The sequence below is a fragment of the Dipodomys merriami genome, unplaced genomic scaffold (assembly GCF_024711535.1).
Source record: "Dipodomys merriami isolate MVZ:Mamm:240054 unplaced genomic scaffold, mDipMer1.0.p SCAF_5, whole genome shotgun sequence".
Taxonomy (NCBI): Eukaryota; Metazoa; Chordata; class Mammalia; order Rodentia; family Heteromyidae; genus Dipodomys; species Dipodomys merriami.
This window is the reverse complement of record NW_027206068.1, coordinates 64,286,253-64,310,462: the sequence shown is the minus strand read 5'-3', so window position 1 is coordinate 64,310,462 and position 24,210 is coordinate 64,286,253. Positions and strand designations below refer to the sequence as shown.

General features: G+C 41.0%; 1 protein-coding gene across 2 annotated transcripts in view; it reads right to left on the bottom strand.

Moving 5' to 3' along the window:
• Nucleotides 1–24,210, bottom strand: part of LOC138809807 (leucine-rich repeat and guanylate kinase domain-containing protein-like) — an 89,766-nt gene that overhangs the window by 34,292 nt on the left and 31,264 nt on the right. For both annotated transcript variants that reach the window (XM_069996792.1, XM_069996793.1), the window contains 5 exons: nucleotides 18,656–18,736; nucleotides 16,883–16,969; nucleotides 14,947–15,053; nucleotides 11,438–11,557; nucleotides 2,708–2,804 (listed from right to left, as the gene is read on the bottom strand). In XM_069996792.1, coding sequence (XP_069852893.1) covers nucleotides 2,708–2,804; nucleotides 11,438–11,557; nucleotides 14,947–15,053; nucleotides 16,883–16,969; nucleotides 18,656–18,736 — 492 coding nt within the window. The remainder of the gene's footprint in view (nucleotides 1–2,707; nucleotides 2,805–11,437; nucleotides 11,558–14,946; nucleotides 15,054–16,882; nucleotides 16,970–18,655; nucleotides 18,737–24,210) is intronic.

Here is a 24,210-nt window from a genome sequence, read left to right as displayed (position 1 = left end):
TCAGCTCTCCTTGGCCTCTAGGCTGCCCCAACCCACACTGCAGATACAACACATGCAATATATATTGTATGTTTAGTTACTGTGCGTCCAAGTATTTTCTTCTGTGGGGCCTAAACATATTTTCTGAAAGAATGTAAGGTTGGGAAAAACCTTTTATTTTCTAGATAGACACACACATCTGGTCATATTCCTTTAACTCTCCATCCTAGCCATTTCATTTCCTCAAGAGAGGGACAGTTACAATGGGCAAGTGATTGTGAGTTGTGTGTCTGAGAGCACGTGTGTGTGTGGGGGGAGCTGTGAGTTGGGAGGAGGCGTGTGGATGTGGGGGGATTGCAGATCTGTGTATTGAGCAGGTGGGTGTGACTTCCACAGTGGGTGGGTGGGGTACGGTGTACCAGGGGACTGCCAGAGGAGCTGGGCTGTCTGGGTGGGCGTTGTATGTATGGAAGGGTGTTCGATGTGCAGATGGCTGAGTACGTGGGAGTGACTGGCAATCATGACTAAATGTGTCGTGAATTTATAATCCCTAGATGGATCTCTCATGAGACAGTTTCACACACTAAAGAAAAAAAGATCAGAGGCAAAATCCAAGATAAAGAGATTACATGATATTGAAGTAATATATGTTAGCAAAAAGAGGAAAAGTGAATACTTCTCAGGCACATAAGGAGTTGTGTGGAAGGAGTAAAACTCTAAGGTTTAATATAGCACAGAAGTACAGTGATGTGTTAGACCTGAAATGGAACCAAACTTGCTTATAGCCAGTTGAGGCCTGGAATGTGAGGGAAGCCAGTGGGATGCACTGAGGGAACGTGAACTGACCAGAAGAAATTAACATTAACATCAGAAATGAGGTGTCTTCTTGGCATATATTCATTGTACATAATGGGTTCATTATGACATTTTTCATACATGCAACTAATGTACTTTTGTTGTATTTACACCCCATTCTTCTTTCTCATAGCACTTCCCACTGCTTCTCATGCTCTTCTCAAATAACTCCCCTTCTTCTTCCAGGTCTTAAAGCATAAAACCTGGAAGAAGAAAGGGAGTGCATGCAAGGGAAAACATTCAATGTTTGTTTTTTTTCAAGATTCTGGCTTATTTCACTTAATATGGTGGTCTCCAGTTCCATCTTCTTCTTTTTTTTCATATGACATGATTTCATTCCTCTTATAGTCCCATTGTGTGTATCTATGCCACATTTTCTTTATTCATCTGTGGATGGGAATCCAGACTGACCCCAGAACTTGGTATTGCATGCTGACTTAAGATTTGATTGGGTTTATACCCAAGCTGTTTGAGGAACTCCATATTGATTTCCATAGTGGCTGGACTAATTGACATTCTCATCAATAATGTATAAGGGAACTAGCTGTCTTTGAACCTAAAGAGTCTCAAGAGCATGCTTCTTAGTAAAATCAAGATAATTCCTCAAGTCTCTATTAAGACTTTTAGGAATATGAAATTCTACAGTACTCTTAATAAATCAAGTTGAACTGCCAATATACAGCCCTAGGAGAGAAAATTATAATGCCCAAGCTGTTCTTTTGATGAGGTTAGAGAGAAAGCTGCCAAGGAAGTAGAAGACATATTCACTTGGGATTTTCTGTGAGCATAAGTCCTGAAACATGCACCATTTATACAGTTAATCATTCAAAATTAAATGAATGAGGTAGAAGCTGGTGACTCACACCTGTAATCCTAGCTCTTTAGGAGGCTGAGATCTGAGGACTGTGGTTCAAAACCAGCCCAGGCAGGAAAGTTTATAAGACTCTTATCTCCAATTAACCACCAAAAAAAAGCAGAAGTAGAGCTGTGGTTCAAGTGGTAGATAGTACTCAGGCCCTAAATTCAGGAGTGAACGAAAGATGCGTACAGTGACAGTAGATTGTTTGCATGTTGAAAAAAGAATAATCAAACCTGTTAAAATTGTTTTAGAAAGAAGGCAAAGGAATTAGATTGACTGGAATATATAGTAGGCACACGGAGAAATGTCACAATGAAATTCTATCCTGTATGATTAATGTATGCTGATAAAAAGAGCAGTAATATAAACAAAGATAATGAAGTTCATGGTAAAGAAAAAAGCAAAAGTTTCACTAATTCATTAGTGTAAATGATGATAAGAGATTCTCTGAGCTAGGGTCATGCATGGGGTATATTGACATCAGCATGAACTTTCAACAGGGCTGACAGGATTCTGTTAGCATATGAAAATCAAAAGGCAACATAGAAATTGTTTTGTGAAAATGGATCTGTGTGCTACCACTGACTAGATGACCAGGGTTTCAGTTAAAAATGCATTCAAGTTGAAGGATCTTTAGAACACAAAATTTTCATTTTTCCCTTTGCAGGAGGTGGTAATGGGGGTTGAACTCAAAGCTTTGTGCTTGCTACATAGGTACTCTGAACTTGAGATGTAACTCTATCCTCTTTTGCAATTGTTTTATTTTATATAGGGTCTCATGTTTATGCCCAGGCTGGCTTGGACAATTATCTTCCTACTTACAGAGTTAGTATTATAGGAATGTACAACCTTGCTAACGTTTTGCCCAGTATGGCTTTGATCTTTGAACTTCCTTATCTCCATCTCTTGGTTAACTGGGATTATAGTTGTGAGCCACCACACCTGGCCACTATTTCCTAATATTGTTGACAGAGAGTAGGTATTGTTTATGCAGTAAAAATACAACATTCTTACCATGTTTAGCATTTCATCAAAAACCTCTTGAGAGATAAAATGATAATCAACGCGATCCCCTTCTCCAAAATATGGAGGTCGTGTGGTATGACAAGGCCTGAAATCACAAAACAGACAACCTTGTTGATTTCTACGAACTTGACATTCAAAAATGGAAAGGCTTTCAGGATAAAGAATGTGTAACCAGTGAAGATGATCCAGGGGTCATAACGTTACATAATTGTGGAAACTTTTTTTTTTTTTGGTCGATCCTGGGGCTTGAACTCTGGGCTTGGGTGCTATCCCTGAGCTCTTCAGCTCAAGGCGAGCGCTCTACCACTTGAGCCACAGCGCCACTTCTAGTTTTCTAGTGGTTTATTGGAGATAAGAGTCTCATGGACTTTCCTGCCTGGGCTGGCTTTGAACCGAGATCTCAGATCTTTGAATCAGATCTCAGCCTCCTGAGTAGCTAGGATGACAGGCGTGAGCCACCAGCGCCTGGCTGTGGAAACATTTAATCAGCATAGTCTATAAGGATCACACACACACACACACACACACACACACACACACACACACACACACACACACACACACACACACACACACACACACACACACACACACACACACACGTTGGCTTATCAGTGCCACGTTTCTATTTGCTTCTGAGCCACCCCCTCTGCCATCACATTATCGTCCTCGAGGAAGTATAATGTTGTTGATTACTCACCCAACTGCTTTCCAGTTTTTGGTGCTTGATGAGCACTTCTGGTAGGCTGCCTCCTCTGTTCCACCTGGCTGCCCACCCCAGTGCTTTTCTTATCCTCCTTTGGGGAATGATGTGCCTCTTTATACTTTCCTAGCCTTGGCGTGCACAACTGCGTCCCAATTCTCTTCTCAGGGTCCCATCTCATCCCCCTCTTGAGGAGGAGACGTGTGATTCACCGGGCCTGCAGGCCAATGCCAGTATTGTGTAGGGACCTCGCATGGGGATCCAGGGGTCCCGTGCAGAGTGGAGAGCTCAACTCGCCCGCAGAGGTCTGAAGAGGCGTCCCCACCCACACCGCCCGCGCTCCTCACCCACCAGACGCCTGTCTACCTTCCTAGTGCCGTCTGGTTTCTCCCGTCTTCCCCAGCAACGTGGAAGGACGAGGGAAGGACTCTGCCCTGCTCATTGTGCTTTCCCAAGGCTGGCACATAGGGGCCTTCACTGAATATTTGTAAATTCAAGGAAAAGTACAGTGGTAACAGCTGCATAGAGGGACTTGTCCAAGATCCCAGAACCAGAATATAGGGTTTCCAACACCCCATAGTTGTGTATGTATTTGTGTGTGTATGTGTGTATACAAGTGTGTATGCACATGCATGCCAGGACCTAAAGGCTCTGCATTCTCACTTGGCACTTTTGTCAAGTGTGATGTTTTACCATTTGAGCCATGCCTCTACTTCTGGCTTTTTGTTAAGTTAACTGGACAGAAGAGTCTGGTGGACTTTCTTCCTTAGGCTGGTTTTGAACCTCAATCCATAGATTTCAGCCTCCTGAGTAGCGAGAATTATAGTTATGAGTCATCAACTGCTGGCTTTCCCTGGGACTCTTGATTTTATATTATTCTACCTTCCTGTATCCAGTTCTAGGAATGCTAACTGATTCTTTTGGATATTATCCTATTGTTTTAAAATTTGAGGCTAGCTAAGCTTGACTAATAACTTTCATATTATTCCACACAAAAAATATGAGTCTGGTATTACTTCTTATTTCTACTTTATAGATGATGAAACTAAGTTACAGCACCCAGGTATGTTACGAAGTAGCAACATCTGGATGAATCCAGTGTCAGCCCTTTCAACTAAAAGAATTAAGCTGCAACCTCAAAAGTCTCTTCACTACAGAGCCAAGGCCTATTAATATTTATAGTTCATGCAGCTGTTCCCTTTCTATTTTTTTTTAAGTCTTTAGTTGTGTTCCCTTTCTACTGTAATCAAGAATTAACTGTCCTGGGTAATTTTAAGGTCTTCACATGACATTGAAATTGTCCACTCAATATACTTTCTAAGAGAAGACATCAAGATACCACAACATTTGTTTTGGAACTCACCGGCATTTCTCCTCATGCCTTGGCAGAGACCTCAGACTCCTATCTACTGGTGTCCTTGACAGACACAAGAGATAAACTGGTGCCCTGGCACCCTGATTGAAAACCTTTAGAAGGGTCTTTCCATGCTACACTGAATTAACACTTCCCAACAAAGGGACTGAGCGGCAGAGGTTTTTTTTTTTTTTCAGAATTTCTAAAAAGAAGGCAAAACAAAGAAGCAATGTGAAGCATATGGACAGGCAGATAGAGATGGCTGTACTGAAGGAGTGGAAGTGAATGAGGGTAACACTTGCAATGGCTGGGGAACTTTCTAATAGGAAGGACTTAAGATGACTTATGGGTTTTTGAACTGTCATCCAATTTTTACATGTGAAAATGTCAGCTGTATGCTGCTGAAATTTGACCATCTTAAAAAGGAAATATTTCATAATAATTAAGGTAAGCTGGCACCGGTGGCTCACGCCTATAATCCTAGCTATGCAGGAGGTTGAGATCTGAGGATCATGGTTCAAAGCTAGCCCTGACAGGAAAGTCCGTAAGACTCTTATCTCCAATAAACCACTAGAAAAGTGGAAGTGATGCTGTGGCTCAAGAGGTAGAGTGCTAGCCTTGAGCTAAAGAGCCCAGGGACAGCACCCAAGCCCAGAGATCAAGTCCATGACAAAAAAAAAGAAAAAGAAAAAATTAAGGTAATGTTTCACCACACTTAGAAAAAAAATTGTCAAAATTATACAAACAACTTTGCTTGGGCCAGCACTTTCAAGATCCTTCTCTTTACTGAAGTTTTTCTATGAGTTTATTGTTTACTAATCCATTAACTAGCTAAATCATTATAATCAACATGCCTGTTAGTTGCACTTAACAAATGAAAGTATTAACTTGGACACAAACTCTAGACTAGTTATAAAAGTCTAAGGGGGAGGAAGTTCGCTAATTCACCAAGTCCATGGACAGGAGACAATCAGGAGGAAAAGGAATCTGGAAGGCCAGGACAAACAACGGAATACTTAAATATCCAAGAAAAAAGCAATAGGAAGAAGGATGTCTAAGAGCGAGCAGAAGTGCATCCCTACAATTGTAACTCCAAAGCACACAGATTTAGAATCTCAATTCTGGACCAGATTGACTCAGGAAATCATGAACTTCTCGTGAGTTAATATTCAGGCAGGAGACTGGCTGTGAGGACATCTGAATTCAAGGATATTACAGCAAGCTATGTTGTTAAGTAAACTCTTTCGATGGGTACCCACCAAAGCCTAAGTATTCCTAGAGTACTAGACAGGTAAATTACATTGCTCTTATCACTCAAGGAAAATACATGTCAATAATTGTACAATTTAAAGGATCATGAATAAAAGGGATTCCAGCACCACCCCGTGTGTCAGAATGTTGGAACTGGTGCATTCACTACTTTGCCCATGTTCCAGTGACCATACATCTCCCCCCCCCCCCCGCCCCTGTCACTATATTCAAACTAGTCTTCTTGCTGGCAGCCTTTCTTCCCCAAGCCCTGTTCCAAACTGACCACCAGGTGTGTTTTCTAACATACAACTGGAATCACTTCATTTCCTTCTTATGACCCGTTTGTGATCAAACCCCTGTCTATGTTTCCAGTCTTGTCTTTTGCCCATCTCCTTCTACACACTGAGTCTCTAGTTTATACTGCAATGCACTTTTACACTTGCACTGAATGAAACTTTCCTACTGTTCTCTCTGCAGGGAGAGTTTGGCCCTTAGATCACCTCCACTTTGCTTTGAGTTCTATTACAGGCTTTTTTTTTTTTTTTTTTTTTTTGTCGTGGGGCTTGAACTCTGGGCCTGGGCGCTGTCCCTCAGCTCTTCAGCTCAAGGCGAGCGCTCTACCACTTGAGCTACAGCGCCACTTCCGATTTTCTGGTGGTTTATTGGAGATAGGAGTCTCACGGTCTCTCCTGCCCGGGCTGGCTTTGAACCGCGATCCTCAGATCTCAGCCTCCTGAGTAGCTAGGATTACAGGCGTGAGCCACCAGCGCCCGGCTCTATTACAGGCTTTTTACTTCCCTCATAAGAGCCCACACCAAGTTATCTTGTTGGATAATCTCATAGTAGCTTGATTGTAGCCTGCCAGGAGAACAAGACCGTGTCTGTTCATTACCAGCATGTGGACCAGGCTAAACACTGAGTGAATAAATGAATCATTCTACAAGTTTGTTACATTGGGATAAATGGATTCATTAGATGAATGGATTCATTGGGTTTAGTCTGCTTGAGCTCATACCTTCTCATGCAGGTAAACAGCTATGGTCTTGTTTTACCATGATGCTAAGTGCAAAATATATTTTGCGGTCTACGTCATAAGAAGGTTGTGACAACAGAGACCACTATAAAACAGAGAGGTATAAAAAGAATAAGGGGCAAGGAGATGGTGGCTCAGGCCCATACTCCTAGCTATTTAAGAGGCTGAGATCTGAGGATCACAGTTGAAAGTCAGCCTGGGCAGAAAAGTCCCCATGAGACTCTTATCTCCAGTTAAGCCCCAAAAGTTCCCCAGTGGAGCTATGGCTCAAAGTTGTTGAACACTAACCTTGAGCAAAAGGAGCTCAGGCCCTTGAGTTCAAACTCCAGGACAGGGAGGGAAGGAAGAAGGAGGGGAAGGGGGGGGGGAGAGAGAGAGAGAGAGAGAGAGAGAGAGAGAGAGAGAGAGAGAGAGAGAGAGAGAGAGAGAGAGAGAGAGAGAATATATGAGGGTTTTCTTTTGGGTCTATTAAAATCACTAGAATGGCCATAAATCTGAAAGGTAAAGAGGCATGCTAGTATTATTTTGTAATTCCCTCATTATCCAGCACTTGTCCACAAAATTATTGATTTGTGTGGTAATATAAAGCACAAATAAACAGACTTTGACAGCAGTAAATTTATATCTTTAGACCATTTGTAATCAACACGGATTAAAGAAAGAGCAGCCAACCTATGTCTAAACCCAGCAAAATCAGCACCTAAGAACAGAGCAAAATCTTTTAGCCATACTCTATTTGTGCCACACCCCATATATGTCTTGACATGGAAATTAGCACATGAAAATTGCACAGAATATCTCATCTTGGGTGCAGGGAAGTACAATGTCAGGAAAAGATGATATGAAGTGTGTGCGGGGGGGGGGGATAAAAGACTCAGAGACAGCAGGGAATGTGCTTTTGTAAATGCTTTTATGTGTCACCATCAGACTGTACTTGTACATGCTCTCATTTCATTAAAAAAATCAATGAAACTCATGTTGGATAAAGAATAAAGGAGAAGGAAATATAACCAAGAGCCATGGCTTGTCCCTGAAGACATTTTTTGGGGGGTTTTATCTTTAGTTTTTAATAATAAAGATGCTGCCTATAATAATGGTAGGACTATCTTACTTTCTCAATGGATGAAATTACTCACCATCTAATTCCCCTTTTTTAAAAAAAATCCAATGACTGGATTTAGATTCAGGCCTTGATGGACTTCCGAGATGATTTATGACTGTAAAAGCCCAGGTCTCTCCCTCTGCTCAGATGACCATGCATGGCTGGTCAGTGCTTCTAAGCCCAAGTGAGGGGAGTAAAGATGCAGTTGGTAGGAGATGAGTGTTCCATCTGCCACTGATTCCAGCCAGAAGGAAAAAGTCACGGTGACAACACGAGCAGTCTAAGACATGTGGTTCACTTTAGGACTTTTTGCTTCATCTCAGGCTTACACACAACTTTTACCCAGCCTTAATTATCTGTATCAAAATTTGCCGTGGGCTACAACTATCATGAAAGCAAAGTACCTCTATAGTCCTCTTCCCACCATAACCTCAGGGACTACCACATGACAGGATGAATTGATATCCATCCATTGTTGGATGGATTAATTCATCCATTTCTCCATCTATGCATCAGGAAAATCATAGTCATTTCCACCAAATGTTCATACATTACCATTAATTCAATCGTCCACTCACTTGATTAATAAGTTAAGTCATGTGAGGAGTATTTACCACACATGCATTAAGCACCTGGCCATGTATTGGGCACTGAGAACTCACTGGTGAAAAAAGTTGACATGATTCCTGTTTTCATTGGTTTTATAGACAAGCAGGAAAGACAAACATAGAATGAACCAATTAAAATATGAGGAGGAGAAAGGAAGGATAGATAAAGGAAATACAGGATTTGGTGAACATGAGTGGAGTTTAGTCAGATAAGAATATCAGGAAAGACTGGACGGCCTCTCGATTTTAAGTCAATAAAGAGCTGCAAGACGGTGGAACACTGGTGGTCCAAGCTACTCAGGAAGCAGATATCAGGAGGTTTGTGGTTCCAGGACAGCTTGGGCAAAAAGTTTGGGAGAGTCCCTCTCAATCAATACCTGGATACGGTGGCTCATGCCTGCCATCTCTGCTATGCAGGAGGCTGAGATTGGGAAGATCATGATTCCAGGACAACCCAGGAAACAAGACCCAATCTCAAAAGAAAAAGCTGGGTATGGTGGCTTGCACTGGTCATCCTAGTTGTGGCAGGAAGCACAAATAGAAGGAGAGGAGAACCGACCAAACCAGGCAAAAACTCCAGACCCTATCTCAAAATCTACCACAACGAAATGGGCTGAAAACATGGCTCAAACAATAGAGTATCTGTATAGCAAACACAAAGCTCTGAGTTCAAGCTCCAGCATCCTACCACCTCTCTCTCCTTCTCCCTCTCCCTCCTCTCTCCTCTCTCCCTCCTCTTCCTCTTCCTCCTCCTCCTTCTTCCTCTCCCCCTCTCTCTGTCTCTCTTTGTCTGTCTCTCTCTCTCCAAGAACACACAGAACCAACCATGCCTTAGCAGAAACATTCACCAACAAATAAAAATGACCAGGAGACCAACTGTTAGCATCATAATTGGTATGAGAGTTGTGAAAGAAACCAGAGAAAGCCTTGGCTCCTGAAGTCACATTGTCTCCACAATTACACTCTAGCACAATAGTGACCGACTCTCCTTTGCCCCCTGCGTTTGGCCTTCCATTCACTGTGCTCAGCTTATCTTTTAAAACAGGTTGAATCCCCTCATGTGAGCATGATGCCACTATACTGTTTAATTCTAGTATTGACTATGTTCATTATTTCACAGCATTTAAACTACATTAATCAAATTATTCTACAGGAATAACTCTGTGTCCCAGAGTTGTCCAAAATGTGGCTTGCAATTTTAGATACCTAAGTAAGTGGGCCTGTTTAAGACCGACCACATTTACACTGTTTGAACATTCATAGCTTAAAGGAAGGTACTTTTTCTGTAATGATGTTAGAAAAATAACTGGCATTTATTTTCCTGCTGCCTGACATATCTTGGTAGTCACATCCTCAGTTCATTGACAGACACTTCTAATGTACAATTAATTCCTTTGCTATACATAATGAAAGAAAATCAGCTAAAAAAAAAACACCTCTGAAGTAACCTATAAATCCAAGATGATTTTCTTGGATGGTTCTAATTTTTCAGATGCAATTCTCTGTTGTAATGGCCATTATGAAGTTACACGCCAAAAAATACTCGCTTCAGGAAACTCTGAGTGTATTGAGTGCTAACCTCTAAGAAACAACCAGAAATACTTTTGCTGCCCCTCCTTTCTTCTTCCAGCTGAAATGGGCCTTGAAAGAGGAGGACCTGCCTGGAGATTCAGAAGCTTAAGTCCTGCCAGCCTGTAGCCCAAGCAGATCCCAGGAGAGTCACTTGTCAACACCATGACTTGTGCCACACTGCCAAACCATCTGCTCACGGGAGAATCCTACCTTCTAATGCTGCTTCAGTATACTCAATTAAAAAGCTCAGCATTTTCAGATCCTGGAGACTAGGTTAAGTTAAACATATAGAGATTTAAAGTACAAATAAAATTCATGCCTGGCACTGGTGGCTCACACCTATTATCCTAGCTACTCAGGAGGCTGAGATCTGAGGATCAAGGTTCTAAGCCAGCCTAGGCAGCAAAGTTGGTGCGATTCTTATCTCAAATTAACCACCAGAAAACTGGAAGTGGCACTGTGGCTCAAAATGTTAGAGCACTAGCTTTAAGCAAAAGAGTTCAGGGATAGCACCCAGACCCTGAGTTCAACGCCTACCACCACCACCACCAATAATAACACAAATGCACTGGATATTATAGTATAACAGGCCTTATGCAGAAAAGGTGTGTAATGGCATAGGTGCACCAAACCTTGTTTCAGGGAGTGTTCACTGCCAATTGTTTAATATTATTTCATAAAAGACAACATTTTTTTGTTTCTTCTTGCTCTTGTTAAGCTCTTTTGTCACTAGGAGCATCTTTTAACAATCATTTCTACTTCATCAATTAGGATGGCATGAGAATCAAGATTTTAAAACCATTCCCAAACCCAGTAATCACATTGATCCAATTTTATCAATAAATTACCTTCAAGGACGAATACTCCCGAGGTCTCCTGTCCTTGCCAGAACTTCCCGGATCTATTGAACACTCAATTTACTTACCACTCTGGCCTTGCTGTAGAAAACATGATTAAGTTGTTGTGACCACTTACAAGCTGGCTTAAAAGGAGCACCCCAAATGAACAATATCTGAAAATTTAGTAGACAAGAACCATTGATACATGCAGCAACAATTGCAAGTAAAGAAACGCACAGCCAATAAGCACACTTACCCATATCTGAAGAAAGCATTAAATTGTCGGCAGAGGCGGTGGGCAAGCTCTCGTTTCCCACAGGCTTGGGGTCCAGCTAGTATCAACATCGGGTAAGGGGCATCCAGACTGGGAAGAGTGCTACGACACAAGACCACAGGGAATTACTGTCCTGGGGCTGTCAGAGAGGCAGTGTATTAACTAAAGCCACTCGGTAGTTTCTGTGTCATGATCGTAATTAACAAGCATCTGCCAAATATAGACACTGTAAGAGGATGGCACTATGTTGCAAAAACAAAGAGATTGTAAGATACTAAAAATAATATTTGAAACAGGGCTAACAAATAAGATAAAATACAAATTTATGTAAATTTACTTTACCAAGATTTTTCTAAGAAAAATAATATAGTAAGATACATTAGTTTTTACCTGCTAACATACTCCTCCCAGAACTTAACAACAATGAAAGAGGCAACTTGGCTAGGAAGGTGGCTCAGTGGTAGAGTGCTTGCCTCGCATGCATGAGGCACTGGGTTCGATTCCTCAGCACCACGTAAGCAGAAAAAAGCTGAAAGTGGGGCTGTGGCTCAAGTGGTAGAGCACTAGCCTTGAGCTGAAGAGCTGAGGGATAGTGCCCAGGCCCAGAGTTCAGGCCCCACAACAGAAAAAGAAAGAAAGAACGAAAGAATTAAAGAACGGAAGGGAGGAAGGGAGGAAGGGAGGTAGGAAGGGAGGAAGGGAGGTAGGAAGGGAGGTAGGAAGGGAGGAAGGGAGGGAGGAAGGGAGGGAGGAAGGAAGGGAGGAAGGAAGGGGTAACTGAGCTAGGAACCAGTGGCTCACAGTTGTAATCTTACCTACTCAGGGGGCTGAGATATGAGGATCGCAGTTCAAAGCCAGCCCAGAGAGAAAAGTCTGTGAGACTCTTATCTCACTCAGAAAAAGCTGGAAGTGGTGCTGTGGCTCAAGTGGTAGAGCTCTAGCCTTGAGCACAAAGAAGTTCAGGGATAGGAAGAGTACTTGTCAGCAAGTCCAAGGCCCTGAGTTCAAGCCCCAGAACCATCAAAAAAAAAAAGTAACTGTACTCTGAATTTAACAGTTATACCTACTGAGTTAGACCACAAGTAGCCAAAGCAAACTTCATGGAGTGACAAAAATTTTTCTAAGCAATCAACACATACCAAGCATGTTCTACAAGTTTGATGTTTATGCCCTTATTCTTACATGAAGCTAAAGAATCTTAAGAAACTGAAGTATACTCTCCAGACCCACGCCCAGCCCTGGCACCACAGGGCCCTGCCATGGCCCTGGCCCTGGGCGCCAAGCCCCCGGGAGGGGTGTCAGGCCAGGCTGATGGCCCCACATCTCCACAGCCCTGTTAGACAAGAAAAAAAAAAAAAAAGAAACTGAAGTATAGATGGGCTAATTAGCTAATCAGTTAGTTAGGAAGAGAAGAGTTAATATGTAATTCTAAGTTTGGTTTCTAGGCCCTAAGTTCAAACTAAAGAATGTATGTATGTATGTATGTATGTATGTATGTATGTATGTATGTATGTATGTATTTATTCTTTTTTTTTTTTTTTGGCAGAGCTGAGGGCCAAACTCAGGCCTTGGACTTGCTGGCAAGTACTCTTCCACTGAGCTAAATCCCCAACTTCAAGAATAAATGTATTAGTGAAAATTGCCTATAACATGCTGAGCTGATATGCTTTCAACTCTGCTCATAAAACCAACTGCAGAGTTGTAGAATAAAATAAAAATATTTTTACATACATGGCTGAGGTATAACTGCAGTAAATACTAAGAAATAATATGTTCTTTTGATCTCTGTAAATGCCTGTGGCAAACCAAGAAAACACTTGTGAGCAAAGGTTCATGAAAAACATTATAACAGAAGACTATCTATGTTTAACAGCTCACATTTGTCTTCATCTCCATGTGGACAAGCCCACATGCCTGTGTGGTACTGGAGTCTGTGCAGGGTGAGGAAGGGACCAATGGGGAGGCATCTGACAGAACTGAGGACAGACAACTACTGGACACCTGCCAGAGGCCGACAAGATGAAACTGTACATGTGCAAACACCTGCTCATCAATGTTCACAGCCACTTTGGTAGGGTCAATCAGAAATGAATCAGCCCAGATGTCCTTCCATTGATTGCCAAACAACCACTCCTTGAAAGACTACTCCTGGCTTTTCCCACTAAAAGACCTAGAAAGCAGGACCAATCCAATAGAAATAAGTATTACCTAGATCGAGACTTGAAAATAACATTTATTGCTAAGATTAGGGCACCTTGGAGAATTGACTAATTCCTGATTTGGGATATGACTACGTCAAGATGAACCTGGGGAAGTATAAGGAAGTATAGGAAGCTACTGATGACTGCCAGGCCAGTCAAAGTGGCTTTCGAATATGGAATCTTCCCCCTCAATCATGCCAGCCCAGGGGACAGTCAGGGTATACATAATTCAGCCAACTTGAGTGAGGAATGTTGTTTGTCAAACACACTGCTATAAATTCCTTTGGTATATGTTTTCATACAGCATGGAACAATTTACAATATTATAAACTAGGAAGGAAATACAATGAGGACATACACAACCTTCTTTCAAATCAAATGTACTTTTCCAGATGTATGCAAATAAATGATAAATCATTTCAACTGAAGGGCTCCCATAAACATAAAACTGTTGATGTCTGTATTATTCAATTATTTGTAAAAAACAAACAAACCAACAAAACTTATGTCTTGGGTCACAAAAGAAAACATGTTGCTGTCTATAGGAGGCAAAGCACGTAAAGGTAGAGGAGCAAATACCACATGAAGGAGAGAAGCCATTTTTATCTGTGAGTTTTCCAGGGATTTTTTTTTAATGCCTTTGGGTATTGATAGAATTTCTGCATTATACTTATAGCGTAAATGGCCATCTGCTCCAACAGATTGTTTAAGAAGAAATGGAGAGCCCACGGTAGATCTGTCTTCAAATTTAGAGGTGAGAGACTATTGGTGTGTGCAGCCAAGCTGGGCGATTTCTCCCTGCTGGGCTGATCGCAGCTCAGTGCAAAGGAGGCTGCGCTTCCTTCCGGGGACTCCCTAATAATGTCGATTTGTGTGATGCACTTTGGCAGGAGTATTTAGAATCCCTCCCAGCTAAGGAAAGATTTACAATGGATATACATGACCATAATTTCCTGTTAATGAGATTAAGGTTTGTGTTTCTATCCTAAGGCAGGAAAGTTGACAAACTTTGCTTTCCATCTCGCTGTCACTGGCGCAGGCTAACCAACAGACCAGGGCCAGATGAAAGAGTGGAAACAACTCATCTCTGAGCTTGGGGGAACATCCAGTAGCAGGACGTTCTAGGGGGAGATAACGGGCCATCGCTGACACCTGGCCATCCTCCCTCAGAGAAGCCGAGGAAGTGACAATTACAGGGAATTGAAGGGGTCACAAAACACGGGGCTAAGGAATATGGTGCAGTCTTCTGCCGGCCTGCTGAGCTCTGCCCTGGGGAGTCTTAATAAGTACCTGTGGAAGATCCTCTGTGGCTGCATCATACTGTTGACAACGTTGGTCAGGTGATCGCGAGCTGCCACCACTTCAGGGGGAGGGTCATATTTGTTCACTGCAGAAACCTTTTCCAGAAGCAGAAAGAGGAGGAAAAGGGGGGAATGCTCTATTTCCAAAATAAAGACAAGGCTTTCATTTTCTTTAGTGAAACTTTCTAGACCTGCAACCAGGTATAAAAAATTAATTGACATGCTGTGTGCCGGTGGCTCACGCCTGTAATCCTAGCTACTCAGGAGGCTGAGATCTGAGGATCATGGTTCAAAGCCAGTTGGGGCAGGAAAGTCCATGAGACTCTTATCTACAATAAACCATTCAGAATACCCAGAAGTGGTGCTGTGGCTCAAGAGGCAGAGCACTCGCTTGGAGCTGAAGAGTGCAGGGACAGCACTCATGCCCAGAGTTCACACCCCACAGCTGACAAAATAAATATATAAATAAATAAAAATTTAAAAAATAACTGACCATGTGCCCATGAACCTTTGCATTTGGTCTTTGTATCAACTCCACCCCATAATTCAGTAATGATAATTATTTTTTAAATATCAATATATGGATGCTGGGTACTAGTATATCACACCTGTAATCCTAGCTACTCTGGAGGACCTGAGGATCATAGTTTGAAGCCAGCCTGGACAAGAAAGTCCATGAGAATCTTAGCTCCAATTAACCACTCCAATTAACCACCCAAAAAAGCCAGAAGTGGAGCTACAATGAAGTGGTAGAGCACTAGCCTTGAGCAATAAAGCTCAGGGACAGCACCCAGGCTTTGAGTTCAAGCCCCAGCACTGGCACAAAAACAAAACAAAACAAAAATCAAGTGGAGTTCTTTGATGTACTTCTGTATATTCCTTGGTTTATGTGAAAGAAAAAACAAAATAAATGAAAACCCTCTAAAGTTTATTATTACTTTTACTATAATAAACACTTCAGCTTTTGGCACGCGAAGAAGGAATAAAATTCACGGTTTTAGATGGATTCTAGGTAGATGATACCGGGCAATTTTCCCCCCTCAGGCCCTCTTAGCTGTTCTCACATCCTACCAAAACTTCTTCTTCTTTTAGTCCAAGTTTTCCACTGACTTGTATACTTTTCTATTTTGTCCATCCTTCTACATACACTCCCCTCCCGACCACACCATTAAGTGCATGCATGGTTTTAAATTTTACTTGCAAAATGTTAAAGGCAAAGAAAAAAATCCACTAAGTGTCTTCAAGTGTGAGAATAGTAATAGGGGAGCTCCTGTGACTATTATTAGTCTGGGCTGCAGAAAGGCATTTGTGAGAAAGACTATGTGTCTCTCTGCCTATTTATATACCTGGTTTCCTTCCCACGGTGAATTTGCATCCTGTGTCAGAAATCTCTCATTAGTGGAGAATTCTACCACCGCTATGGTAGAGACAGAGGCAGGTGCTAACATTCAAAGGCTGGTTTCTCTGGGATTGTGTGACCAGATGAATTCTTATTTTGAAGAGCAAAACAAAAGGAATTTGAACTCCAGAGTAGTAACTTTTTGAGTATTTGTCAATGATGTGGGATGACATTGGATTTTCTCTTACTGCTACATCTTAGAATAACACAGAGAGAGCTCACATCCCGTCTTCATTGACAGTGCAAAACGCAAGGTTGCACTAGTGGCATAGCTAGGTAGAAGAGTGTATGTGCCCCTCCCTAACACACTTTTACTGTCCCAGTGGCGCGCCTGTCACTACGTGGTTGATGCTCAGCTTCGCAGAGGGTTCATCTGACATATCCAAGGACAAGGAAACAGCCCCCAAATAAAGAATCCTTTTACCTAATGCATACATCTGGAGGATGTGACTATCTGGCTTCTGCAACAGGCAGATATCTCTGAGTATATTAACCCTTAAATACATGACGCAATACCATTACATACCTTTTCTTCCACTTGAATCTTCTTCTGATCTAATTCTGTTAATTGCAGTAGCATAAATATTACGAACAACCAGTATTCAGTTTTTTCCTATTTAAAAGAATAGGAGGAATACTTAACTTCCATCATTTCCCCAAATCAGCAAGGGCCAACATTTGACTGTAACAGGCCGTGGTGAACCACTGTCATTCCCACGCTCCCACCTGCCAGCCCTTCTGTATTAGCCCCTCGGGGGCAGGCAGTGCCTTACAATTTCTAAAGCTCTTGAAATGCGGAGATCTTATTAATCTCCCTGTGAGATAAAGCAGAGCTGGTAGGATGATCTGAATTTCTAAAGAGAGAAAACAAGCCTCAGAGGAGTGAAATATCTCATCAAAGATTCTTGAGACCCTATCTTCTAACTCCAAAGAGTTTCATTACTGGAAATGTATTTTTTTCACCAGTTCTTATTATGTTCTTATTATTTGTGTTCCTTTGTGTTGATTTATGTTATTCATTAGGAATTTGCTGTACAGTAATAAAATAACATTCACAAATGTATTATTACTCCCTGCCATCTGCTGCACATGGATTTTCTCTGTAATTGAGTTTTTCACACAAGAAACTACATCTTTCTGAAAGGCAAAGTATTAGTAGATGACGCCTTTCAGGGATGAAGATGTATATGAAATGAACACACAGAATTATCTTTTACTTAGATTCCCAATATATACAGGGAGCTAGACATGCTAACTACCCTGATTTGTATCCATGTACAAAATTATCACACTGTACCCCACAAATCTTATAATCTTATACCACTGATTAACTCTTATACCACTTACCTTGTCCACTTATGCCAATTTAAAAAACTTAAGTTTCTCCCATGTCCTTTTACATGTAGCAGCATGCATGAAAAGGTCTGTGATCATTGTCGGTGTGCATGTATACACACTTTCCAGGGAAACTAGGATGTAATGGCCACTTGAAGCCCCACTTTCTCACAGAGGATTCTGAGTTATCTGTCACTGTTCCCACACCTGTTTTTCTTTTTTAAACTTTCTCATTTTCTTTATTCACTTGTCTAGACCTATTCATATTCATTAAAATACACAGAAATGGCACCCAGAGATATATACTTCCTTGAAAGAAACATAATGGACAGATGGACAAAGAGGGAAGGGAAAGAGTCAAGACAATGAATTTATCAATGGGGGGAGGGAGAGAGAGAGAAACCTGAAAAACTCTCCCTGATCTTTAAACCCCAGAGCTTAAGAAACCCTAGGAAATACATTATTTTGTTCAGTAATTATTTTATTCCCCTGCTAGTTTCATGGCTATATCCAGGCAAATTAAGGATCTAAGCTTAACTATTCTCTCTTGTTCTAAAATAGGAGGCATATTTTATCTACACTTTTGGAGCCTTGGATTCTCCATGGAGGAAGGCCCCTCTGCAATCTCCTACGTTCTCTCCTGTCATCTTTCTTGCTGCCCAGGATGCATCACGAATGACCTCGCAGAGCAAGCAAATGACACTTGATTCCAGGCTTTACCTGTACTGACAGTGGAGCAACAGCTTATTAATCACGAAAGATCTTATTTAGAAAACACCAACACCAACAAGTTAACTTGCTGCTTTACTTATTCCTTGTAATCATTCAGAGAGAGAGAGAGAGAGAGAGAGACAGAGAGACAGAGAGACAGAGAGACAGAGAGACAGAGAGACAGAGAGACAGAGAGACAGAGAGACAGAGAGTGTAAAGAGAAACCCCTCCTGTAATGTAAACAACCTCTCACCTGAATTGGATTTCTAAGAAGATTGAGAACTCGAAGGATAGGAAGATTTTCAATGTATTCTATTTCACTCAGTTGAGCAACCTGTTTATTCAAAAATAAAAATAAAAATGACCCAAAAGCAACACACAAAGACAAAGGAAACACAATATATAATAGGAGTCAGTATTGTTGGAGCCTTTCAATTCAACTTCTTTAAAATCTGCTCGGCTGAATATCCAGCTCTTTATTGAGGCATCCACAATGCTATGCAGAACACAGGACTCACTATATTTCCGTTCAATAAACGTGAACATATACAGTCATGTTTTCTTTTCTCCTCTTGGGCTAGAGAATAGTAAGCTTTCTCCTGTCATCCATGTTTAAGAAGAAATAAAATAGCACATAAAATCAGAGAAACAGTAAAACCACGGCTGTCCCCACCCCTCCTCCTCCCCCCAGCCCTGCAATTTCCCTATCCAGTCTAGCCACTCTCCCCTGCTCATAGATGACTGGCTATATAACACCTTCTGCAGGACATATGGCGCTTTATTACTTTTTCCACAAGGGAGAATTTTTTCCAAACCAATTATCTTTATTCTAATCATTCTTATCTTTAAGTAGTTGTACAAAGGAGTTGCCATTCAACAATGTAGTATATGAATACTATGGAAAAAACTTGATCAACATCACCCTATCATCATTCTCCCCCATCCCTTCCAACCTCACCCCTACCTTCACTAAGGGAGAACTGTTTTAAGGAAAGGTGAAAATCAAAACTTGTAATTCTGCTTGATGGGTGCCCAAGTTAGATTTGATTATTTGGTTTTTGCTAAACTGTACAATTATGTTGTGCAAACATTTTTTGTACAGGCTCTATGCTGTGATTTTTAAAATAAGGGAGCGGCAAGGCTGTCTTAATTTAGCTAAGGATAAGGCTTGGATTGCAACAGGGCTGCTACACTCCTCAACAAACTAAGGAACAATAGTTTTAAATTTTCTACAGCTTGGGGTTGGGAAGGTGGCTCAGTGGTAGAGTGTTTGCCTTGCATGCGTGAAGCCCTGGGTTCAATTCCTCAGCACCACATAAGTAGAAAAAGCCAGAAGTGGTACTGTGGCTCAAGTGGTAGAGTGCTATCTTTGAGCAGAAGAGCTGAGGGACAGCACCCAGGCCCAGAGTTCAGGCCTCACGACCAACAACAACAACAAAATAATAATAAAGTAAGTAAAGAAAATAAATTTTCTACAGCTGACAAAAATACAATTTTATTTCAGGCATAGCTACTGGATGTTCACAATAAGGTAACTTTAAAAAGGTAACTTTTTCATTTCTACTTTCCCCCCATATAATTACTGCAAGGCTTGTAAATAAATACATTCCAACAGCTGGATCACCAGTAACTCCTGAAATACCCAGCCACAAAATACAGCTACACTGCAAATTAGTCCCAAAGCTAAGTCGGGGGATAAATGTGAGCACCATGTACAAAGATTCCATTTTCAAAGATGTAACACGGAGAGTTGCAACCCTCAATGGGCACACATTAACCTGGCTAAAGTGTCACAGTACTATATACATCTTTTCCCACAAGATGACTAAATGGTCAATTAGGCTGCCACTGGTTCATCTACAAGGAAGAGATCAATTGTTTTAAATCGTGTTATTCAGGAATGAGAAAAATGAACTTGGTTCCTGTTTTTTCCATGAGAACTTTTGATAAATGGATTGATTTTTCCATCTAGCAGCCAGCCAGGGGAAGTTTACAACTCATTCATTAGGTCTCACCAACCATGTCTGGTCACATGTACCTACAGACATTACTGTCAAGAGTGGAAATTGGTACATCCTTTCTAAAGGGCAATCAGAGGAGTTGCATGTGCATAAGATATGAGCTAATTATCCCACATCAAGAGGGGTACACTAAACAAATCATCAGACAGGCAAAACTTACATTTAAGAATATTCAGTCTCTTGCCAGGTGCTGGTAGCTTATGCCTTGTAATCTTAGCTACTCAGAAGGCTGAGACCTGAGGATTGCAGTTTGAAGCCAGCCTGAGCAGGAAAATCCGTGAGTCTCTTATCTTCAATAAACTACTCAGAAAAAGCCAGAAGTGGCACTGTGGTTCAAGTGGTAGAGAGTTAGCCTTGAGCACAAAGAGGCTCAGGGACAGTGCCCAGGCCCTGAGTTCAAGTCCCAGGACTGGTAAAAATAAATAAATAAATAATCCAGTCTCACATTATTAAGAAAAGCAAAAAATAAAGTTTCCAATTTACAAAGAACTCCATCATTATTTGGGTAAATCAGCCCAAACATGGTCCTGTCTAAGTAATAACAGCATGCACTCATTTTGGAAGATAGTGATGATTGTGGTGATTAACATGCAAATATCTCCTACGTTACAAATACCATGACTATAATGTGATCATGTGCTATACAAAATTACATGCCCACTAAAATGTCCACTCAAATGAATGGGTTCTTGAGAGTCAATCACAAAGCCAGCTCTCTTCTTCCTCCCAAAGGTAGGATGAGGTTGACAAGAGGGCAGCTCTCTCTGTTGAATTAGCAAAGTGTAACAGATACTGGCGGTCCTTCAAGTATCCCCCTCCCCCGCACATCCTCATTCCTCAGCAGACTTCTGTTCTGCAGGCCAGAAACTCCAGACTGTGCAACAGACTTTTACAGACTGCATAGGAACAATGGCTCCCCAGGTGTCTGAAAGTGAAATATTGCCCAAAAGATTACATTCCTATAGGAACTTCAGCCATCTGCAGTCACAAATGGCCTGCTGGCAACTCCTAACTAATAACGCTGGTCACCGCTCTCCAACCTCGGAAGTTTGCTAGCTTCTCTTCTGCCATTTCCTTCCTGAACACGCTCTCCAATCGTCATTATTCAGATATAAAGGGACTCGTTCGGACCTTCACTTTAAAAACAATTTAATATGCCTATAAAAAATATGTGTATATATACATATATTTCTATGGAAACTATTGGGTACAACTATTAGAATGGTTTTCCACTGCTACTTATTATATTAAAATCTGTCCACATTCTCAAGCTGTGAGGCTCTATCAACTAGATGATATGATAATGATGACAATGATCAATGCATTACTGGAATAAGAATCAACAGATGGACCAATAAAACATTGTGTTTTTAAAAAGTAAGCCACAAATCAGCAAGAAAAACATTCAATAGGACTACTGGCTTAAATGAGTCAATGAATGGGAATTATTTAACAGAATGCTGGAGATATAATGAGTACTCAATAGATAGTAGCTGTGTATCATCGTATTACTATTAGATACTAGGGTAAAAGTCAATTTAAATCATTATTTCAACTATTACACAAAATATATTATGGGTTAAGAGAAGAAGAGTTTAGGTGAACATCTATCAGACTCAGAATGGAAATTGCTTTATAAAATAGTTTGGTTTTTTTTTTTTTTGGTCGGTCATGAGGATTGAACTCTGGGCTTGGGCTCTGTCCCTCAGCTCTTCAGCTCAAGGCGAGTGCTCTACTGCTTGAGCCACAGTGCCACTTTCGGTTTTCTAGTGGTTTATTGGAGATAAGAGTCTCGTGGACTTTCCTTGCCCAGGCTGGATTTGAACTGTGATCCTCAGATCTCAGCCTCCTGAGTAGCTAGGATTACAGGCATGAGCCACCAGCACCCAGCTTATAAAAAAGTCTTAAAATAAGCTGAGCACTAGTGACTCATGCTAGTAATCTCATCTACTCAAGAGGCTGAGAACTGAGATCTGAGAGTTGAGGTTCAGAGCTAACCCAGGCAGACAAATCCAAGAGACTATTGTGTCTAATTAACCAGAAAAAAGTTGGAAGTGTAGACATGGCTCAAGCAGTAAAGCATCAATGATGTGTGGGAAAAAAACTGAGCAAGAGCATGAGGCCCTGAGTTCAAACTCTAGTACCACCACCAAACAACAACAACAACAATAATAACAATAGTAATAAAGGTATGAGCTATTTTATGAGTTATTTAAATTATCTTAACATGTGTATCAAAAGTACTTTAAACACAATGAAAAGCAAAAGAACCACGACAAAATAAATGACAGTTGAGGGCATGAACAGGTAATTTTATAAAATGAAACCAAATAGTCAGGAAAAAATGTCTGACTTCACTGATAATATAAGATTTGTATAAAATAGAATACAAAGTCCCATTTCTCTACTAGACTGATACGATTTTAAAATAATATTGGTTGACAAAGGTATAGTGGGTTGTGCTAACAATAAGGTATTCTAAATTCATGAACTGCAGGGGGAGTTAATAATCAGTATGAACCTTCAAGAAATGCATCAACAGTCTTTAAAATGCCCATACCGATATGCTCAATATATCCAATAACCTACTCTAATAAAATAGTTAAAAATGCATGTGAACATTTTTGCACAAAAAGATACATTGCAACATTATTATTAACAGGAAGTCATAAATGCAACAAATTTCAATATATAAATTACTCAATAAGTCCTCACAGCCAGTTAATAGAATATCTTAAAACTATTAAGCCAGATTGTTTTATATGTTGGGACAAATTTTTCCCATATGGGAATTAGAGGCTTATTTGCCAAAAAAAAAATCTTAATTGGAAAAAGACTAAATAGGAAAAAAAGTCAAAACTTGGAAGGGTAAGAATATATACAAAATATTTAGTCTTAAGCTAGAGAAGTTTTCCTAAATAAAACATAAAGAAAGCAGAAATGATAAAAGGCCATTTTCCATTCTCCAGACACATTGTATCACCTAGTGTATGGGATTCTGAGTGCTACCATAACAAACTACAACAAACTAGAAACTTACTTTTACAGTGCTACAAACTAAACCTGAGATCAAGGACTCCTAACACCCACGTTCTCTCTGAAGACTAGAAGCGAATCCTTCCATGCCTCTTCCAGCAGCCGGAAGCACTGGGCATTTCTTGCCTTCTAGCAACACAGCCCCAGTGTCTGTGTTTATCTTCAAATGAATGAAGACGTCTCCACATCTTGTCATCTGTATCTGTCTGTTTTGTTCCCTTTCTATCTCTTATAAGAACACTGGATTTACGGCCTCCTTAATTCCAAGTTGATCTCATCTTGAGATCCTTGACTTGTCTATAAAAACTCCTCCTTCTCCAAACAAGAGGATATTCAAAGGTTCCAGGAGAGTACTTGGACATTTCTATCTTTGGGTGGCATAATTCAAGCCACAGTAACAAGATTAGCTTCCAAGAGAAGCGATGTTGTCTTTCCATTCTGGAGAGCTGCCCTAGCTCAGTCCACCTATTGTATTCTTTATCCCTCCATCCTGCCTGATTCGTCATTAGTGCTTATTATCCAAGATTATAGCATGCTGAAACCACATAGCACCCATCCAACCATGGCCAGCCCTTCTGGAGGTAAAGAGGCCTCCATTCTATCTGAATCCCACAGCAGCAGTACCTTGTCCAGGTGGAACAGAGACTGACCAGCAGTAGCCCATCTGACCCTCATGGCACCTCCTACACCCGAGCCCTGAGTGCCTTGTCCCAATGCTGTCAGACCCTGTCAACCTCAGGGACCTCAATCA